Source organism: Eublepharis macularius, chromosome 4, assembly GCF_028583425.1.
Source record: "Eublepharis macularius isolate TG4126 chromosome 4, MPM_Emac_v1.0, whole genome shotgun sequence".
Lineage (NCBI taxonomy): Eukaryota > Metazoa > Chordata > Lepidosauria > Squamata > Eublepharidae > Eublepharis > Eublepharis macularius.
This window is the reverse complement of record NC_072793.1, coordinates 39,288,174-39,306,028: the sequence shown is the minus strand read 5'-3', so window position 1 is coordinate 39,306,028 and position 17,855 is coordinate 39,288,174. Positions and strand designations below refer to the sequence as shown.

At 45.1% G+C, this 17,855-nt stretch overlaps 1 protein-coding gene across 1 annotated transcript; it reads right to left on the bottom strand.

The window, feature by feature from the left end:
* Nucleotides 1–346: 346 nt before the first annotated feature.
* TRIM16 (tripartite motif containing 16) lies at nucleotides 347–17,618 on the bottom strand. The gene is made up of 6 exons (XM_054977388.1): nucleotides 17,003–17,618; nucleotides 11,142–11,237; nucleotides 3,721–3,954; nucleotides 2,398–2,569; nucleotides 2,216–2,311; nucleotides 347–1,224 (listed from the first exon to the last, which is right to left on the bottom strand). Exons 1-6 carry the CDS (start codon nucleotides 17,567–17,569, stop codon nucleotides 608–610), a joined length of 1,782 nt encoding a protein of 593 aa, XP_054833363.1. The 5' UTR covers nucleotides 17,570–17,618; the 3' UTR covers nucleotides 347–607.
* Between the last annotated feature and the right edge of the window lie 237 nt (nucleotides 17,619–17,855).

The following is a 17,855-nucleotide window of genomic DNA, read 5'->3' as shown; positions in this document are numbered from 1 at the left end:
GTCAAAACTAATTCTTTATGGAGCATACCAGCCAGGATGCTACTTCCCTGGATTTTACAGCATCCATTTCATGCATAGCTTGAGCAATCTGTAGAGCATAGGAATCATGATACCAAGAAAATATATACAATGCTGAAATGCTCCAAATGGGATTGGCTAGGCATAGGATGTCCTATAAGAAAGCATGTATCCTCTCTAGGCTATGCCTGAGCAAGCAGAAACTAGTTCTGAGTTTGGGTAGAAGAGATCTCAGAAGAATTGCGTGGGGAACTCTTTACTGTGCCCTGCAAGGCTTGCGCTGAATCTGCACAACAGAACAAGCTGTTTTGTACTAACAGTCATTTCCCCTCCAAGGCAAGTAAGAACATTTTTTCTAAGGCACCATAAGGTTCTAGCATACTTTCTTCCAAAGGAAGTTCATTATGAAGAAGAATTAAGTCCTTAAAATGCTACCATTTAAACCATTTTTTTGTTTTGTTGCTCAATTATGAAATATTTTTAATGGGGCTTATAAGCAATTAAATCACAAATATGGCAATACATAATGTATTCAATGACAGACTTGTACAAACTGATCTACATTCAGTAAGTATTTCCCAGGACTCTGTTATGAATCAACAGATTTTGTACTTGCTGCTGCTTCTCCTGAGAGAATAGGAGGTACTTGATTCTGTTCAGCTTCTTCCCGTAACTTGACAATTTGCACACAGTTTTCCTTCTTCGGTAACCAAAAAGCAGGGTACAGTGGTTCAGCAAACTTGCACTCAAATTGGTGCAGACGAGTCATCGTGGCATCCAAAGCGATGCCGTAAAAGGAAAGGGTGCCCCTGGGATAATCCAGATAGACACCTATCCTGCCAAATCCCTCGGTTTTCAGTGGTGTCTCCACATCGCTGTGCCAAGCAGAGAACTCCTTGCCATTCCACTTAAGACACCAGGAAAAGTTATTCCCTGAGATACAGCTGTTGCTCTCGGTACCTTTCCGATCAATGCTCTTGTACGTCATGCCAATGTAAACACCAGCCCCCGATATCTCAGCTTCAAAGTAGTAGCGCCCAATGTACAAGCTCTTGCCTGATAGAACTTGGCGCCAGTGCTGAAATCTCTCTGGGTGATCTGGGTATGGGTGCTCCCAGGGTGTGGTGTTTGTGACTTTGTGGTTGTCGTCCATCAGCCTCAAGTACCGATGAGCTGTGACTGGGTCAAATGTTAATGGAAAGGTATCTAGTGAAAGGAAAAAAATGAAGGGGGGGGTGCATCAGAAATAGCATTCTTTACCAAACCAATATCTCATATTATACAAGCAAAGACTGATACTAGATGTTACAATAAAAACAAACGATGCAGATTCCATACATTTTATTCTGCTTGCAATGTACAAAACATATAGTGTTTCCTGCTCTGCCTCCACACTCCTTCCTCAACATGAGGCACAGTAGCTCAAGCCAAAGAGTGAAATTGGCATCCTGCCTGAAGGAGGGCAAGCTGGTTGTGGGAAAAGGTAGTAAAAAGTAGTGAAAAAGGTAGTAAAAAAGGCAGGTGCTACTGGATTCTTGCTCTTTTCTACTGCTACAGACAGACTAACATGGCCAACCATCTTGATCTGTCTTTCTTGGACATGTCATGGTAACCTTGGACTATTGTGATATGTGGAACTGCCTTTGAAGACTGCCCAGAAACTGCAGTGCATTTAAAATGTAGCCGTCTGTCTTTTGAATGGCGCAGATGGCCATACTCGTATAATGCCTGAGCCTAAAGCCTTGTACTGACTGCCTGCTAGCTTCCAGGTTCAATTTAAGGTGATGTTTTTGACTTTTAAGGCCTAAGGCTGACATACTTGAAGGACCATCCCTCCTAGTATGAGCCCGTGTGTCCCCTTTGTTCCTTCAACAGCTCCTTCCAGTTATGCTAAGCTGTCGATCATTGAGAACTGCCCCATTCAATCCTGACAGCTCCAAAAATGTTCTATATTGGCTTTACGGGAATGGCTATTTCGTTATTATTATACCATGGTTTTGTGATGTTCTAATCTGTGAGCATTTTATCATTTAGTTTGGTAATTTTGTAAGCCACCTTGCGTCCCTTCAGGGAGAAAGATGAGTCCAAAGTTATGAAAATAAAAATCTGTTCACCATCCCCCATTTTGCAAATACAAAGCAGCCATTTTCAAGATAAAAAACAGAAAGGCTGCACTATTACTCAGTACTGGATTTACATTTAAGGAAGTCGCTCCTGCTCTTGGGTTCTGGAGCCGACAGGCGATGTTTGGATGGGACAATTGCAGACACCATTGTTTTGATACCAGCATCCTCTGTTAAAAGAAAAATACTATAAGCTTGTTGGTTATAGAAACAATGCAGGAAAGGATTACTGGAATGGGTGGGCAGGTACACTCACCATCTTTGGCAAACTCTTTCAACTTGTCCTTGTAGGTAGTTTGTAAAAGTTGTAAAAGATGTTCAGTTGAATTTGAGACAATCTTTCGGATCCCAGACAACTTATCTTTTAAGCCAATATATACACTGGGCAACGTGTCATCTTCGGCACTCTTCTTGAATTCACAGTATTCCTGTTAATAAATACCCACATCCAGCTTTTCAGTTTTCAGTTAGCACAATATTTGAACATGACAAAGCATTTACTTTGGGAATCAGTTCTTCAATGCACAGATCTGAAGTTCCAGATATCCCTCCCTCCCCAAGGCTTCAGAATGGCTGAGTGTACCACAGAACAGTATGTAATGCTGAGATCGTGTTATCCTATTCAATTCCCCTCTCTGCTCGGGTTGCCAGTTCCCTACCTCCTGGGCAGGGACCTCATGCCTTCTGTGTGTTTTTTTCATGCACACACGAAGCACGCATGCACTCCTGGCACTTGTGTGATCAGGTCACTTCCAGAAGTGACGTTGTCATGCTGGTCGTGGGAGCACTCCCACACTTTGCACAGGGCTGATTCCTTGAGATTTCAGCCCCAAACAAAGTGCAGGAGCACTCCCGCAGCCAGTGCAACAATGTCACTTCCCAAAGTGACCTCACATCTGCTGGCAGTGCACACACCATGCATGTTCCTGGGGTGCCTGCTAGTGGCAGGTGATCTCCGGGTGGCCAAAAACCTCCCACTGGTTGTCAGTGACCAGCGGGCAAGCGGGCAAACCACCAGGACATTGCCCGCCACCGGCAGGCACCTGGCATCCCTACCTCTCCCCCTACATTTCTGTCTTTGAATAGTAGTAGCTGAAGGAGTAGGCACAGCCACACTGGACATGACTTACGCAAGGCATCATAGCCAGTAGTCTCTCACGGGATACTAGCCAGACAATGGTGACAGTAAAAGGGGAAGGAGGGGGCCACTGGAATGGGAGAAGATAGAAAGATGTGATTCCTTCCCCCACCACAAGTCTTCAACTTATCTAACCTTCTTCAGTGTTTTGACATTCTTAGAATTATAAAATTATTCCTAATGTGCAGCCATTGGTTTCAGTGACCACAGACATTTTATGTTGTTTTAATTTTGCTTTTTTACACGTACTCCTGGATGTATGTGACTTCATATTAATTTAGCTTTTATATTTCTGGCTTCTAGAGAATAAATCTAGAAAGACTGCACTGAAATGAAGAATGCTTCATTCATGCTAACTTAAATATTCATGCAAATGTAAACATATTAACTTTTGGGGGTCACCGCATTGGCCACTGGCACCATTATAACTTTTAAAAATACCTTTAAAAAGAGGATGTCATTGGTGTGAGTGAACATCTTCTCCAGCCTGTTCTTACATTCCTCCATGGCCACTCGCTTCTTTTCAAGGTGGGTCTTTATACCATTGGCATGGTTAACTGCAGCATGCTCCTTCTCTTCTAGGAAAGCCAGCACCTCACAGTGGGCCTTCTTCACTGCTTGCAACAGTTGTTCAAAATGCCCTTCCACCATGGCTTTCACTTCAGATACTGAACTCTGATGGGGGGAAAGGCACTCTCTTTGTTATTTCAAATACGCTGGTTCTCTTTCTCCAGTCCTGCTTTATGGGCTATTCCCAGTACCATGTCTGAATAATTCACATTTATCTCCTATTTATATTTCTATGATAGGAATTGTAAACACAGGATTTGGGGCGGGGGAAACAAGGGTCAGATTAAACATCCTGCTTTCTAAACATGAGAAGTGCTCCATTTCAAAGTTAACAATAGAGTGCTTGAAGAAATATCAGGGCTACATGTGCAGGGAAGTTACTGAAGAAGAAAAAATGATGAATCTCGTGTAAACACAGACAACTGTTTACCAAGTAGTAACTTACCACACTGCGCTTATCCACTAAGACAGTCACTTGTAACATCCTGTCAGATCATGAGGAGAATGTTACTATCCTGTGGAGAGCGGTGTCTGCTGCCCTGAGCTATTTTTGTTGAAGGGTAGGATTTAAAAATGCATTAAATAAATAACTGGATGGTTCTTCCGTTTTCTGTGCTGAATACAGGCAACCAGTTGTAACTTACTACATGTGTAGTTACTCTTAAAATACTGCCAAGTAATAAAGAGGTTTTTTTTAACTGTATACACTCAGAGATTCAGGGAAGGAGTCATAAAATTATCTTCCGTATTTGACAAATTTCCAGGTCATCAAAACCAAATATTGGTTGGATTCGGGTTCATTTTCTCGGCCATGTCGGACGCTCCTCTCCGCAGGTCCGAGAGGAAGCGCCCGAGCAGCCTGACCGGGCGGCTGATCTGCAAAGATTAGCCCCCAGGACTCCCAGTGAGGGAGGCAGGGTCTGGGACGCGGCGGGAAGAGCCCCCTGAAATCGATGCGGGGGGTAAATTGCCTGTTTGTCTCTATGGAGGCCAGCAGACGTGCGCGGCACCTCGAATGCTGCCGGGCCATGGAAAACGGCAAAGAGCAGAACTAGGCAGAAGCCTGTAAGTAAGCGAATCCCTTCTGTTATTACAAGCGCACACGAAGGAGTGGTGGGATCTGAAGCTAAGAAGGCTCGTTCTTCCCCCTCGCTGAGTTTCAGAATTTGGTCGGCGGTCCCCCCCACCTAAAATGGCAGCGAAAAAGCAGAGTCCCGCTTTGGGCAAGTCAATCTCGGCTGCCCTGCAGGGGAAAGGAGAGTCGCTCGAGGACTTGGTGAAGAGGTCGGTTATCGAAGCCATAAAGCCCTTTGTTGACAAGCTGAATGAAACAGATCAAAGGGTGGGCTTAATTGAGAGCGAAGTGAAAACCATTAAGGAAGCAGCGGGGGGGCAGAGAAGTCTGCTCGGGAAAATGCGTCACTCGTGAGGGCAACGAATAAAGAGTTAAAGCTGGTGGAGAACCAGCTGATCGGGCTACAAGTGGAACGAACACAGACAATTTTGCGCCTCCAGAATGTGAAAGAGGAGGAAAATGAGGATTTATGGGGTCTGGCCTCGGAACTATTGGCGACACCCGCGAGGGCAACTAAAGAAGAGGTAAAAAGCGCCATTTTGGAAGTCCGTCGGGCTTCTTCAAAATATGCAACGAAGTGTCAGCTGCCTCGCGAGATCATCGATTTTTCATCTAAGAGGATCCGAGACACTATCCTATACAACTCATACAATGCGGATCTGGACTTTCTGGGTAATAAAGTTAAGATACTGAAGGACATCCCATTTTTAGTTCGGAAAAGAAGATTTAAGTATAAAAAGTTCGCAGCTGTTCTGAGGGAACGTGGAATAAAGTATAAATGGCTATTTCCGGAAGGTATCTGGTTTAGTTACAAAGATCAAGCTTACAAGATAACATCAGAAGATCAACTAAGGGATTTTGAGGACAAAAATCAAGAATTTCAGCAAGACACCAAGCAAGAAGAAAAGGTGTATTGTCGAAGGCTTTCACGGCCGGAGAACGATGGTTGTTGGGGGTTTTCCGGGCTGTATTGCCGTGGTCTTGGCATTGTAGTTCCTGACGTTTCGCCAGCAGCTGTGGCTGGCATCTTCAGAGGTGTAGCACCAAAAGACAGAGATCTCTCAGTGTCACAGTGTGGAAAAGATGTAGGTCATTTGTATCTACTCAGGAGGGGTGGGGTTGAGCTGAGTCATTCTGTAAGAGTTTCCCAGCGTGTGGAATGCTAATGGCGGGAGGCTTCACTGAGTCATTCTGTAAGAGTTTCCCAGGGTGTGGAATGCTAATGGCGGGAGGCTTCACTGTATCCTGAGGAGGTTCTTTTGCATATGGATTGGTGCTTGATGTGCTAATCTTCTCTGCAGGGCTATTGTCGGGTGTGGAGTGTTTTGTTGGCCTGGTGTTTTTCAGAACTGGAGCCCATGCTCTGTTCATTCTTAAGGTTTCTTCTTTCCTGTTGAAGTTTTGCTTATGCTTGTGAATTTCAATGGCTTCCCTGTGCAGTCTGACAAAGTAGTTGGAAGTGTTGTCCAGTATTTTGGTGTCCTGGAATAAGATACTGTGCCCTGTTTGAGTTAGGCTATGTTCAGCCACTGCTGATTTTTCAGGCTGTCCAAGTCTGCAGTGTCTTTCATGTTCTTTTATTCTTGTCTGGATGCTACGCTTTGTGGTCCCGATGTAAACTTGTCCACAGCTGCAGGGTATACGGTATACTCCTGCAGAGGTGAGGGGGTCTCTGCTGTCTTTTGCTGATCGTAGCATCTGTTGTATTTTTCGGGTGGGTCTGAATACTGCTTGAAGGTTATGCTTTTTCATAAGCTTTCCCATCTGATCAGTAATTCCTTTGATATATGGCAAAAACACTTTTGCACTGATTAATCAGATTTTCCCAGAGGATGTAACAGCCTTATTCCATCATTGTCTGACAACCAGTTACTTCCAATGGGACAACGAATTCTATGAACAGATGGATGGGGTGGCCATGGGGAGCCCACTCAGCCCAGTTATAGCAAACTTCTACATGGAACATTTTGAAAAAACAGCTCTAGAATCAGCACCCCACAAACCCAGTGTATGGTTCCGGTTTGTGGATGATACATTCATCATTTGGAGCCATGGGGAGGAAGAATTGATGGAGTTTTTGAATCATCTCAACAACATCCACCTGAACATACAATTCACAATGGAGAAAGAAAGTGAGGGAAAACTCTCATTCCTGGATACCTTGGTCATCCGCAAAGCAAACTCTCAGTTAGGTCACAAGGTCTACAGGAAACCAACTCACACTGATCGGTACTTACACAAAAACTCCAATCACCACCCCCGACAGAAAAGAGGCATAATGAAAACATTAGTGGATCGTGCAAGACAGATATGTGAGCCGCGCTTTCTCAATGAGGAAATTAATCATCTAAACCACGCACTTCAGGCAAATGGCTACTCCAGAAATGAAATCCGAAGAGCAATCAAACCCAGGATGAATCAAACAACCAAGGAAAAACAGTCACCTACAGGAAAAGTGTTTTTGCCATATATCAAAGGAATTACTGATCAGATGGGAAAGCTTATGAAAAAGCATAACCTTCAAGCAGTATTCAGACCCACCCGAAAAATACAACAGATGCTACGATCAGCAAAAGACAGCAGAGACCCCCTCACCTCTGCAGGAGTATACCGTATACCCTGCAGCTGTGGACAAGTTTACATCGGGACCACAAAGCGTAGCATCCAGACAAGAATAAAAGAACATGAAAGACACTGCAGACTTGGACAGCCTGAAAAATCAGCAGTGGCTGAACATAGCCTAACTCAAACAGGGCACAGTATCTTATTCCAGGACACCAAAATACTGGACAACACTTCCAACTACTTTGTCAGACTGCACAGGGAAGCCATTGAAATTCACAAGCATAAGCAAAACTTCAACAGGAAAGAAGAAACCTTAAGAATGAACAGAGCATGGGCTCCAGTTCTGAAAAACACCAGGCCAACAAAACACTCCACACCCGACAATAGCCCTGCAGAGAAGATTAGCACATCAAGCACCAATCCATATGCAAAAGAACCTCCTCAGGATACAGTGAAGCCTCCCGCCATTAGCATTCCACACCCTGGGAAACTCTTACAGAATGACTCAGTGAAGCCTCCCGCCATTAGCATTCCACACCCTGGGAAACTCTTACAGAATGACTCAGCTCAACCCCACCCCTCCTGAGTAGATACAAATGACCTACATCTTTTCCACACTGTGACACTGAGAGATCTCTGTCTTTTGGTGCTACACCTCTGAAGATGCCAGCCACAGCTGCTGGTGAAACGTCAGGAACTACAATGCCAAGACCACGGCAATACAGCCCGGAAAACCCCCAACAACCAAGAAGAAAAGGATTTGAAGTCTGAAGGGGGGGGGAGGGAACGAGCACTGCGGTTGCAGTTGCTCAGAGAAAACTGCATCCGAGGCCCGGGGGGGGGGGGAGGAAGACTTAATTTGGATTGTAATCTGTATTTTGCAAGGTCAACCACTCCATCAATATCTTACAAAGTTTTAATTTTTTAATAATGGCAGTATGAAGGGAAAGCATTATTTGTAGTGTAGTGTTGTTATATGTTGTTGTTGTTTTTTTCTTTCCTTCCCCTGCCCCCCTTCTTTCCCTCTGTATTGTTAGTAATGTAGGTAATAAAAAAAACCAAATATTGGTTGGTCTTCAAGTTTCACGACTCCTTTTTGGTTTTGCTGCAACAAATTAATCACATTGGAATGGATTATGACCCCACTAGAATGGATGACCCTTTGCTCTTGCAAAGCCAGATCAGGCCACACAGCCCATGGATTGCTTACAAAGGGCGAGGGGAGCTAAAGTGCTTCTCACACCAAGCGCCTGAGGGGAATTCAGTGCTGGGGTGTGTTGGGGCAGGGGGAGGCTTTTGGCAAACCAGATCAGGGGCATGCCTTGAAAGGGATGACATGAGCAAGCAAGGGCAGGGAGTGCTGTTTCCTGGAAACTCTGTGGTGGTTAGGGTCGCCAGATGTCCAGGTTTTCACCCAGACAGTCTGGTATTTTCCTGACATGTCTGTGGGAAATGGAATCAAAATACTAGACACCTGGCTCCTCCCAACTCAAGCCCATCCTCAGCTGGCCTCCAGCTTCCCAGGTGTCTGGCCCTATGGAGCTCCTTCCTGGAACCCACCTGGCTCCTCCAAGGCCCTCCCAGGGCCAGGAAGTGCCAAGATTGGCCAGGGCAGCCTTTCCCTCTCCCCACTCCCAGCCTCACCAAAGCCAATACGTGAGGAGAGGGGATATGAATTCCTAATGCAAAGTTGGGGGAATCGGGGACTCTATTTATTGTGGGAGAGGTTGGGGGAAGGGAAAGCCTTCTTTGTGAAGGTGAGGATTGAGAAGGGGGGGTCATGAGAAGAATTTCTATGTAAACAAACTTGGGAGGGCTCCTCATTATGGCCCAGTAAGAGGACAGGAATTGCCTCAGAGAGATGACACCTCTACTCTGCACCCCGCTGAATGAAAACCTGCTCCTCACCTCAGCCATGAGTGCCTAACTTGCCTCTCATGGCTCAAAGCACCTGTGGTGAATTGTCCTTGGTAAATGTTTATTGACAGTGAACCCTATTCCACTAAAGACTGAATCAGGTAAGCCTGTACCAGAAATATTGGTAGAGGAAAGAGCTACGAGCATGGGAGGAATTGTTCATCAACATGAAATAATAAATGGTCAGATAAAAGTGGACTAATGGGCTTTATATAAAGCTGTCTCAATTTAAATTACTGGAAAGAACACTGGAGTGTTGAGAGCAGGTTTTCTTCTTTCTTCTGGGGAGAAATACCCTGTTGGCCCACCCAGGCACCCTCCCTGCTCCAGGGATTACAGTTTTGGAATCAGGCCAGAGAACTGGTGTACCAAGTGGCTACAAGAGAGTACTAGCCGCTATAAGCTACTGTTTGATAAATGGTACTAGTGCATATGGCAGGGTTTTGTAGTGCTGTAATTTATGATGTGGTACAAAAAAAAAAAAAGAACAGCTGCTGGAGAGAAAAGGCAGAAGGGACAGTGAAAATGAACACCAGAGGTAAAGAACACCACCTTCCTCTTCAGAGATCTAGCAGCTGTCCAACTCTCCTGACCAGACAAGCCCATCATATAACAATTTGACACAGTAGGTCAGCTGTAGATCATCTGTCCCTCGTGTCTTCAGGTAAGACGTTAGGCATGCCAGGAATCAGATCAAAGACATTTGTGGCAAGAACCTGTCAAGGCAATGAGGTTCTAAAAGTCTCTGTGGAAACAGATACCCCCTTCACTAAGAACAGAAGACATTTCACATTCCTTAGGATGCTACCAGCATATCCAGGCTGGCAAAGGGGTTGTGTGATGCAAGAAACTTTCCAAGAGGTGGAAATGAATTGCATTGTTGTAATGAAGAGCATTACACTCTGCGAGACGTCTGTCAGCTGTGTAAAAACATGACTCAGCAATGCACCCACTGGATGATACCATTCAACGGTTTCCACATCAAAAACCTATACAAAAGGACTGAAACTACTCCACCCCCTATTTGCATGGTTTGGTGCTTGTAAGTTTTCTCATTTTGGAAGAAGAAATATGCCTGAGAGCCAAGCTACAAGTGACGCCTTACACAGGTTGGACACTTGTCAGCTTCCCTCAAGTTTTGATGGGAAATGTAGGCATCCTGGTTTTACAGCTTGGGTCTCCATTACAGCTGCAAGACCAGGATGCCTACATTTCCCATCAAAACTTGAGGGAAGCTGACAAGTGTCCAACCTGTGTCAGGCGTCACTTGTAGCTTGGCTCTGAGATGGCAAGTGTATTCACTCAAAAATTCTTAGGGAATTTTTCCGGCCTGAGAGTGGTGAAACACCACAATGCGGAACACAGCAAAGGGGTGTGTTTGGAGAGAGTAAATAAGAATAACTGATAACTTGTCGGTTGTAGCCTTATCTTATTGGGTCATATCTCTGGTGTCAAGGACATTTTGAGAAGGAAACGGGGAAGGAGGAGGAGGAGGAGGAGGAGAGGAAAGGGGAAAGGACACAGAAAGGAGCTCTGTAATTAATTGCTGGGACAAAAAGCGTTAGGCCATTTCTTCTATACAGAAAAGAGCACAGATTCTTTTGTCAGAGCCCAATAATTTCCTGTGGTCAACAAGAAAACAATTTGCCAATGGAAAACCTTATGCCAACAGAAAACTGCAAGAAAGTTGTTTTTCATATAGTATATTAGAAAAGATCTAGCTATAAATTCTTACCACAATGGACTCTGAATTCTTCTGCAGTTTGACAATTCCATTTTCAGCTGAATTCAGTTTCCAGTTGTACTCTGCTTGGATCTGAAGAAGTTCATACTGTGAATTAGATGAATCAGAGAATAATGATAAAGATAAAACAATACCAGTTTTTCATGAAATAAAATATTTCCATTTGCTTAGATGAACACTCAGATTGGGAACTATGTTCTCTAAAATCTTCTATAACTTTGAACAATTCCTTCAATCCAGAACTCATAATATAGAAGGTATTGTGTAACTGTTATAGTTTGATCCTCTCATACTGAAATCACGGCTAACATTAGGAAAAATTATGCACAATAATATATGGCAAAGACTTATCGCAGATGCCAACTCCAGCATATCATCTGTCTCCACAACTCCAACTTTACATTAGACAGCTGCCAATTACAGTCAATGGTGACCATACCCCAACTGACCTCTTGTGAATTCCCTCCTCCAGAGGTTTTTTTTTAAAAAAAACTCACCTCACTTCTTTAAACAGTGTCTCACACAGAGCTTTAAAGGTAAGCACCAGCCCTTTGTACTGTGCCCAGAAGCAAAATGGCAGCCAGTGTGCAGCTGGCTTCATACCCAGTCAGCAGCCTTGCTCCTGCATAGGGTTGCCAGCCTCCAGGTGGTGGCTGGAGATCTCCCAGAATTACAATGGATCTCCAGTCGACAGAGATCAGTTCTCCTGGAGAAAATGGCTGCTTTGGAGGGTTGACTCTATGGCACTTTACCCAGATGAGGCCCCTCCCTTTCCTAAACCCCACCCTTTCTAGGCTCCACCCCAAAAATCTCCAGGAATTTCCCAACCCAGAGCTGGCAACCCTACTCCTGCATTTCACATTAACTGAAGTTTTCAAATAGTCTTCAGAGACAGACCTGCAAAGAGTGCATTGCAGTGATCAAGTCTGAAAGAGATTAGAATATGGACTATTCAAGAAGGGATGCAGCAGGCAACCAACAAGAATTAGTTAAAGGTGCTGTGTGCCACAGCTGAAACCTGGAGGTACATCTATAGCAGGGGTGGCCAAACTTGCATAATGTAAGAGCCGCATAGAATTAATATCAGATGTTTGAGAGCCACAAAACATGATGCATTGAAGTGACGTCAGAGGAAGAGGCGGGTTTGGGGGGAGTGCCCTGAAAGTGACATCACAGGAAAGGGTGGGGTTTGAAAGCTTGTCTATTTCCCCTTCCTTCCCCGCTAAAATAAACTGTATGGCCACAGCGATGCTCAGAGACCTCCAGGAGCCGCATGATATGTCTAGAAGAGTTGCATGCGGCTCTTGTGCTGCAGTTTGGCCACCCCCGATCTATAGCAACCTGTCTAATAGTACCCCAGTTCGCAAACAGGATTTCTCTTCCCTGCTCAACACAACTGTCAACCAACGTTACCTCAGGGCCAGATCTAGGATTCCTGGCGCCCGGGACAACCCAAGCTTGGCTGCCCTCACAACTGCGCGCACTTCATGATGTCATCATGCAGGGCAGGCGTGCCACCAGTGGAGTGGCAGCAGCACTGGTGGCTGGGAGGCCACCCGCCCCACTCGCCTGCCCTGCTGAGGGGGCGGCCGGCTTCCCACGTGCTCCCTGTCCTGCAGGGCAGGCAAATGGCGCGGGCGGCCTCCCAGCCCTCCATGCCACTCGCTTGCCCAGCAGGACAGGGAGCGCGCGGCAAGCGGCCGCCCCCTCAGCCGGGCAGGCGAATGACACGGAGGGCTGGGAGGCTGCCCGCGCCATTCGCCTGCCCCGCAGGACAGGGAGTGCGCGGCAAGCCAGCCACCCCCCTCAGTGGGGCAGGCAAGTGGCGCGGGCAGCCTCCCAGCCCTCCGTGCCATTTGCCTGCCCAGCTGAGGGGGCGGCCAGCTTGCCACATGCTCCCTGTCCTGCTGGGCAGGCGAATGGCACGGGCAGCCACTCAGCCATCCGCGCTGCAACCGGCATGCTCCCAGCGGCTGACAGCTGCGCCCAACACCCCCTCTTTGGCAGCACCGGGGGCAGACTACCCCCTCGATCCGGCCCTGCATTACCTCAATGTTGACTAGACTGATTCATTTTATTGATTTTCATATATCTTATTAAACCAACGGATAGAAAATCATAAAATTCCAAGAGCGCTTCTTCAAGAGCAGTCTCTCTGCCTTGTTGAAGTAATAAAAAAGAGCAAGAGTCCAGTAGCACCTATAAGATTAAGAAAATGTGTGTTAGGGTATGAGCTTTCGTAAGTCACAACTCACTTCTTCAGTTACTTTATCATAAGAAGTGAGCTGTGACTCACGAAAGCTCATACCCTACCACACATTTTATTAGTCTTATAGGTGCTACTGGACTCTTGCTCTTTTCTGCTGCTACAAACAGACTAACACCGCTACCCATCTTGATCTGCCTTGTTAAAAAAGTTTGGATGGCATTCTTCTCCCAAGAATGGGAAAGAGAGAGAACTGGAGTTGATAGTGCCTTTGCAATGTATGCCTAGTGTATATGTACAGAATATATGTGTGGTATAGGCAGGGCTTTTTTCCTGGGAAAAGATGTGGTGGAACTCAGTGGGTTGCCCTCGGAGAAAATGGTCACATGGCTGGTGGCCCCACCCACTGATCTCCAGACAGAGGGGAGTTTAGATTGCCCTCTGCGCCGCTTCTCCCCTCTGTCTGGAGATCAGGGGGCGGGGCCACCAGCCATGTGACCATTTTCAAGAGGTTCCAGAACTCCATTCCACCGCATTCCCGCTGAAAAAAAGCCCTGGGTATAGGTACAAACAAAGACACTTCTGTTAGGCAACAGATCCATTACTCCTCAAACATACATTTACTCTGTTCTCCTAAGCAGGGAAGGTCTTCAATAAGAGAACTATTTTACTTTAACTGAATCTTTAGATTGGCTCAGGCTATAGTTTTAATTAAGTAACAATGAATTTAATATAATAATTTGCCTATTTTGTTTCCAAGATAATGACTCCAACAGTTCTTTGTACTGAACAAGACTTGAAACAGTGAAAAAGATTTTCAATTTCATACTGGGTGTGTCTCCTCCTGAAAGGTGGAAAAGTTGAAAGAGCAGGAAACCAACACAAGGAACAAACACAATTAATCTAACACAAATTCATGTGGCATTAAGTATGTAATATCATATACTGCCTTTCAAATCTGAGGAAAAGGAAAACCATCAGAAAAACTTTAAAAACTCACACCCACTGAAAAGGTAATCATGACAGTCATGAATGCATCCTTTCCCCCTCAACTATGAATTGTGGCAATTTCTAGAATTATTTTCACTCACCATAAAAGCCTCAGGATAGAATCTGGGATGTGGGAAGTTCAAAACAGTTTAAGCACACACACACACACCCAACAGACAAAGACCTGAATTCTCAAAGTCCTGCTGCAAACATGGATATGTATTATAACAACATATAACCTTCCTCAGAGGTAGAGTGAAAAAATGATATTAAAATGAGGAAAACCTGTTAGGCATGTTATATAAGGCTGTCAAGCCCCCGGTGGGAAACAGGGACCCCCCACACCCCAGTCCCATTGCCTGCTATAGCCTGAAGTGGCGGCCAAAGGGGGGAAAAATTAAATGAAGCCTTGTGTACTTACTGGAAGTTCTTACCAGAAATGACAAAGGGTAGCTCTAGGAATTGCCAGAAACTCTATGGTAAAACCAGCAATTCCTAGAGCGCTTTGTCATTTCTGATAAGAACAGTAAGTACACAATGCTGCATTAAAAAAATATCCCTTGACGCCACTCCCTGCCACACACACACACACACACACACACACACACACACACACACAACCATTCCACTGCTAATTATACATCATAATAAATGTCCATATTTTGAGTTTTACTTTGAAGCTTCATCTCTCTTTTTAGAGTTTTGATTTTTTGGTGCTGCCTCCCTATCCCTAATTCAAGCCTATATTTTTAAGGATCTCATACAGCTGTGGGATAGCAGTATGAAATGAAAACTGGAAGAATAATGCTGGGGAAGGACATAGAAACTAGACAGAATTGGTTCTTCTTTTTAAAAATATGTGACTGTGAAATACAATCATTTATTTTTAAATAGGACAAGATGTGTGTTATTTTCAGTATTTATTGGATGTCATTTAACATCCAATTGCTACATAGATATTTTCAAGTCTTATCTCCCAAAGGGGCCTTGAAATGTTCCATCTGCATTCCATGGCTCTTGGCTGCCTGTTCCACCCTCTTGCTTTTCGTTATTCTTTTTTTTCCCTAAAGGTTCAAATCTCCTGCTTCAGTTCAGCAGATTTCCAGGAAGCTCCCAATATTCAGTAATTTGGGTAGCTTTGATCTTGAGTCAGTAATTCACACCCAAACAATGGTGATGGGACAAAGTGATGAGAAACAGAAATAGGAAGTCTTCTGGTACCATAGAAAGGGCAGACCACTTTGACTGGCAGCTAAGGACCACACATATACGTGTCCTATGGTAATATGACAGATGGAGAACAAATCGTTCTTCAAGATATAATAAGGGCCCTTTCACATGACTCCTCAACAGATACTGAGTCAGCCATAGCACTAGGAGATGAACAGGTCATGCAGTTACCCCAAAATATGTGATGAATTCAGTATGGATTGACAAAAGACATTCAACCATTGCTTTTTGAACCAAGTTCTGCATATGCACTCGGGCCAAACTAGAGGTGACGACATCTTCATGTCTGCCACTGCCACAGTGACATCACTACTAATTTAAAGTCTAAAATGAGTAACTAAAAATGCTGCAAGGGACCAGGACTGGGCCTGCAGCACAGCAGGACAAGGCATTTTTATCAAGTCTTCTATGCCTTTTTGCATGCTGAAATAGCTATGGCCTCATGTATGTTGGGAGCTTTTAAAGGCAAGTGGGGAGGAACAAGAATGCCGCATCCCACCTCCCTGTGGGCCCAATCCTCATGGCATTTTGAATCACCCAGTTTAGACTTTAAAATGGCAGTAGCGTGCCAGGGGCAGACACAAGGATGCTGTCACGTCTAGTTTGGCCCTCAGCAGTCACACAACTTGCTCAGCCCTAGACAATGCAGCAAAATCCACAGCTGGTGTGGCCTTAGAGAGGTGTGTGAATAAGCCCTGAATATAGTTAGCATGCTGAATGCAGCACTTTTAAAAAGAAAGCAGGTACAGCTTAGTTTCATTTCTGCTTACTCTGGACTGCTAGTCTTCTCTTATAAAAGTGGACAGAATCTTCCTTTAGGAGGTTGACCCTCGTTTCATAATACATGAGTTCCATAACCATTCTCAGAACAAGCACTGTATTTAAAATCTAGCAGGAATTGTTGTGCTTCATTCTAACTTCTATGACTGCCAACTCCAGATTTGAAAATTTCTGGAGATTTGGGGGATGAATCCTGTGAAGGGAGCATTTGGGGAGGGATTTCACCTAGAATCTAATATATACCATAGAGATTGCCCTCTGAAACTGGGAGAACTCCAGGCTCCACCTAGAGATTGGCAACCCTACTTCTGGTCTACAAATAAGCCATGCCACAAGAAGTGTGAGAGAAATCAAGACACAACATGCAATAACATTAGGGTTGCCAGCCTCCAGGTGGTAGCTGGAGTTCTCCTGGAATTATAACTGATCCCCAGGTGACAGAGATCAGTTCCCCTGGAGAAAATGGCTACTTTGGAGGGTGGACTCTATGGCATTATACCATTCTGAGGCCCCTCCCCTCCCCAAACCCCACCCTCTCCAGGCTTCATCCCCAAAATCTCCAGGAATTTCCCAACCTGGACCTGGCAACCCTACATAACATACCCTTTGTATCAATATAGTAAGTTAATAGAAATACATTATTTACCTCTTTTTCTTTCCTGGCTACCGTACAGGCCACAGTCCTGTGCCCCTGATGTTCATCAGCAAGGCACTCCTCACAGACACATGCAAGGTCATTATGACAGAACCAACTCAGGTGCCTCTTATGGGCCTCGCAGCTCTGCATGTCAATGTCCTTCAGTGGGTCCCTAAGCTTATGGGTCTGCAGTTTGGCGATCTCCCGGTGTGGGCGCAAATGATCTTGGCAGTAATTGACCATGCAGGTCAAGCAAGACTTCACTGCCTGACTCTTCTCTGCCAAGCAGAAATCACAAAGAACCTCTTCCTCAGCTGCTATGTCCCCTTCACTCGTCAAGCCATTGTGGTCTGGTGGCTCCTCCTTAGAGCCATTTACAGACAGGTTGTTTGTGAAGTTGGCTGCACTGCAGGAGAGGTCTTCTATTTCAGGTTCTGAAAGCAGCTCTGCTTCGTTTTTCACTTCTACTCCCCCACACTTCTTACAGGTTGGTTCTCCATTTGCTACAGGAATTGAGTCTTTCAGTACCAGTTCTTCAGACTGCTTTTCCGGTCTGCTTGTTTCAGGGTTAGCCATTTCTGAAGATCTCTTTGACAGAGCTGTTTCTACAACAGCGGCTGTCTTAGGTGTTTTCACTGCAACTGCTGCACACAGCCCAGAAATGAAAGAAGTCACACCTATGCGCCTGAGCACCTGAGGATATTAACTCTTTCCTTCCTTCTCCCGGAAGCATGAATAAAGGAAGCTAAGCCATATTTCTTGGGAAAACGAAGGATAGGGTTCACTGCCTGGTGACGTAAGCAGTCCATGAGGAGAGAGCTCAGATAACTACCACTCCTCATACACTATCTCCCTTATTTCA

Bases quoted from the DNA above. Each gene is read 5' to 3' on its own strand.
- TRIM16 (XM_054977388.1), bottom strand. From the start codon at position 17,569: ATGGCTAACCCTGAAACAAGCAGACCGGAAAAGCAGTCTGAAGAACTG. The intron at 11,238-17,002 runs GTAAATAATGTA...TCTAATTCACAG, and splicing joins TAGCCAGGAAAGAAAAAGAG to TATGAACTTCTTCAGATCCA. The intron at 3,955-11,141 runs GTAAGAATTTAT...TCCCCCCATCAG, and splicing joins AGAATTCAGAGTCCATTGTG to AGTTCAGTATCTGAAGTGAA.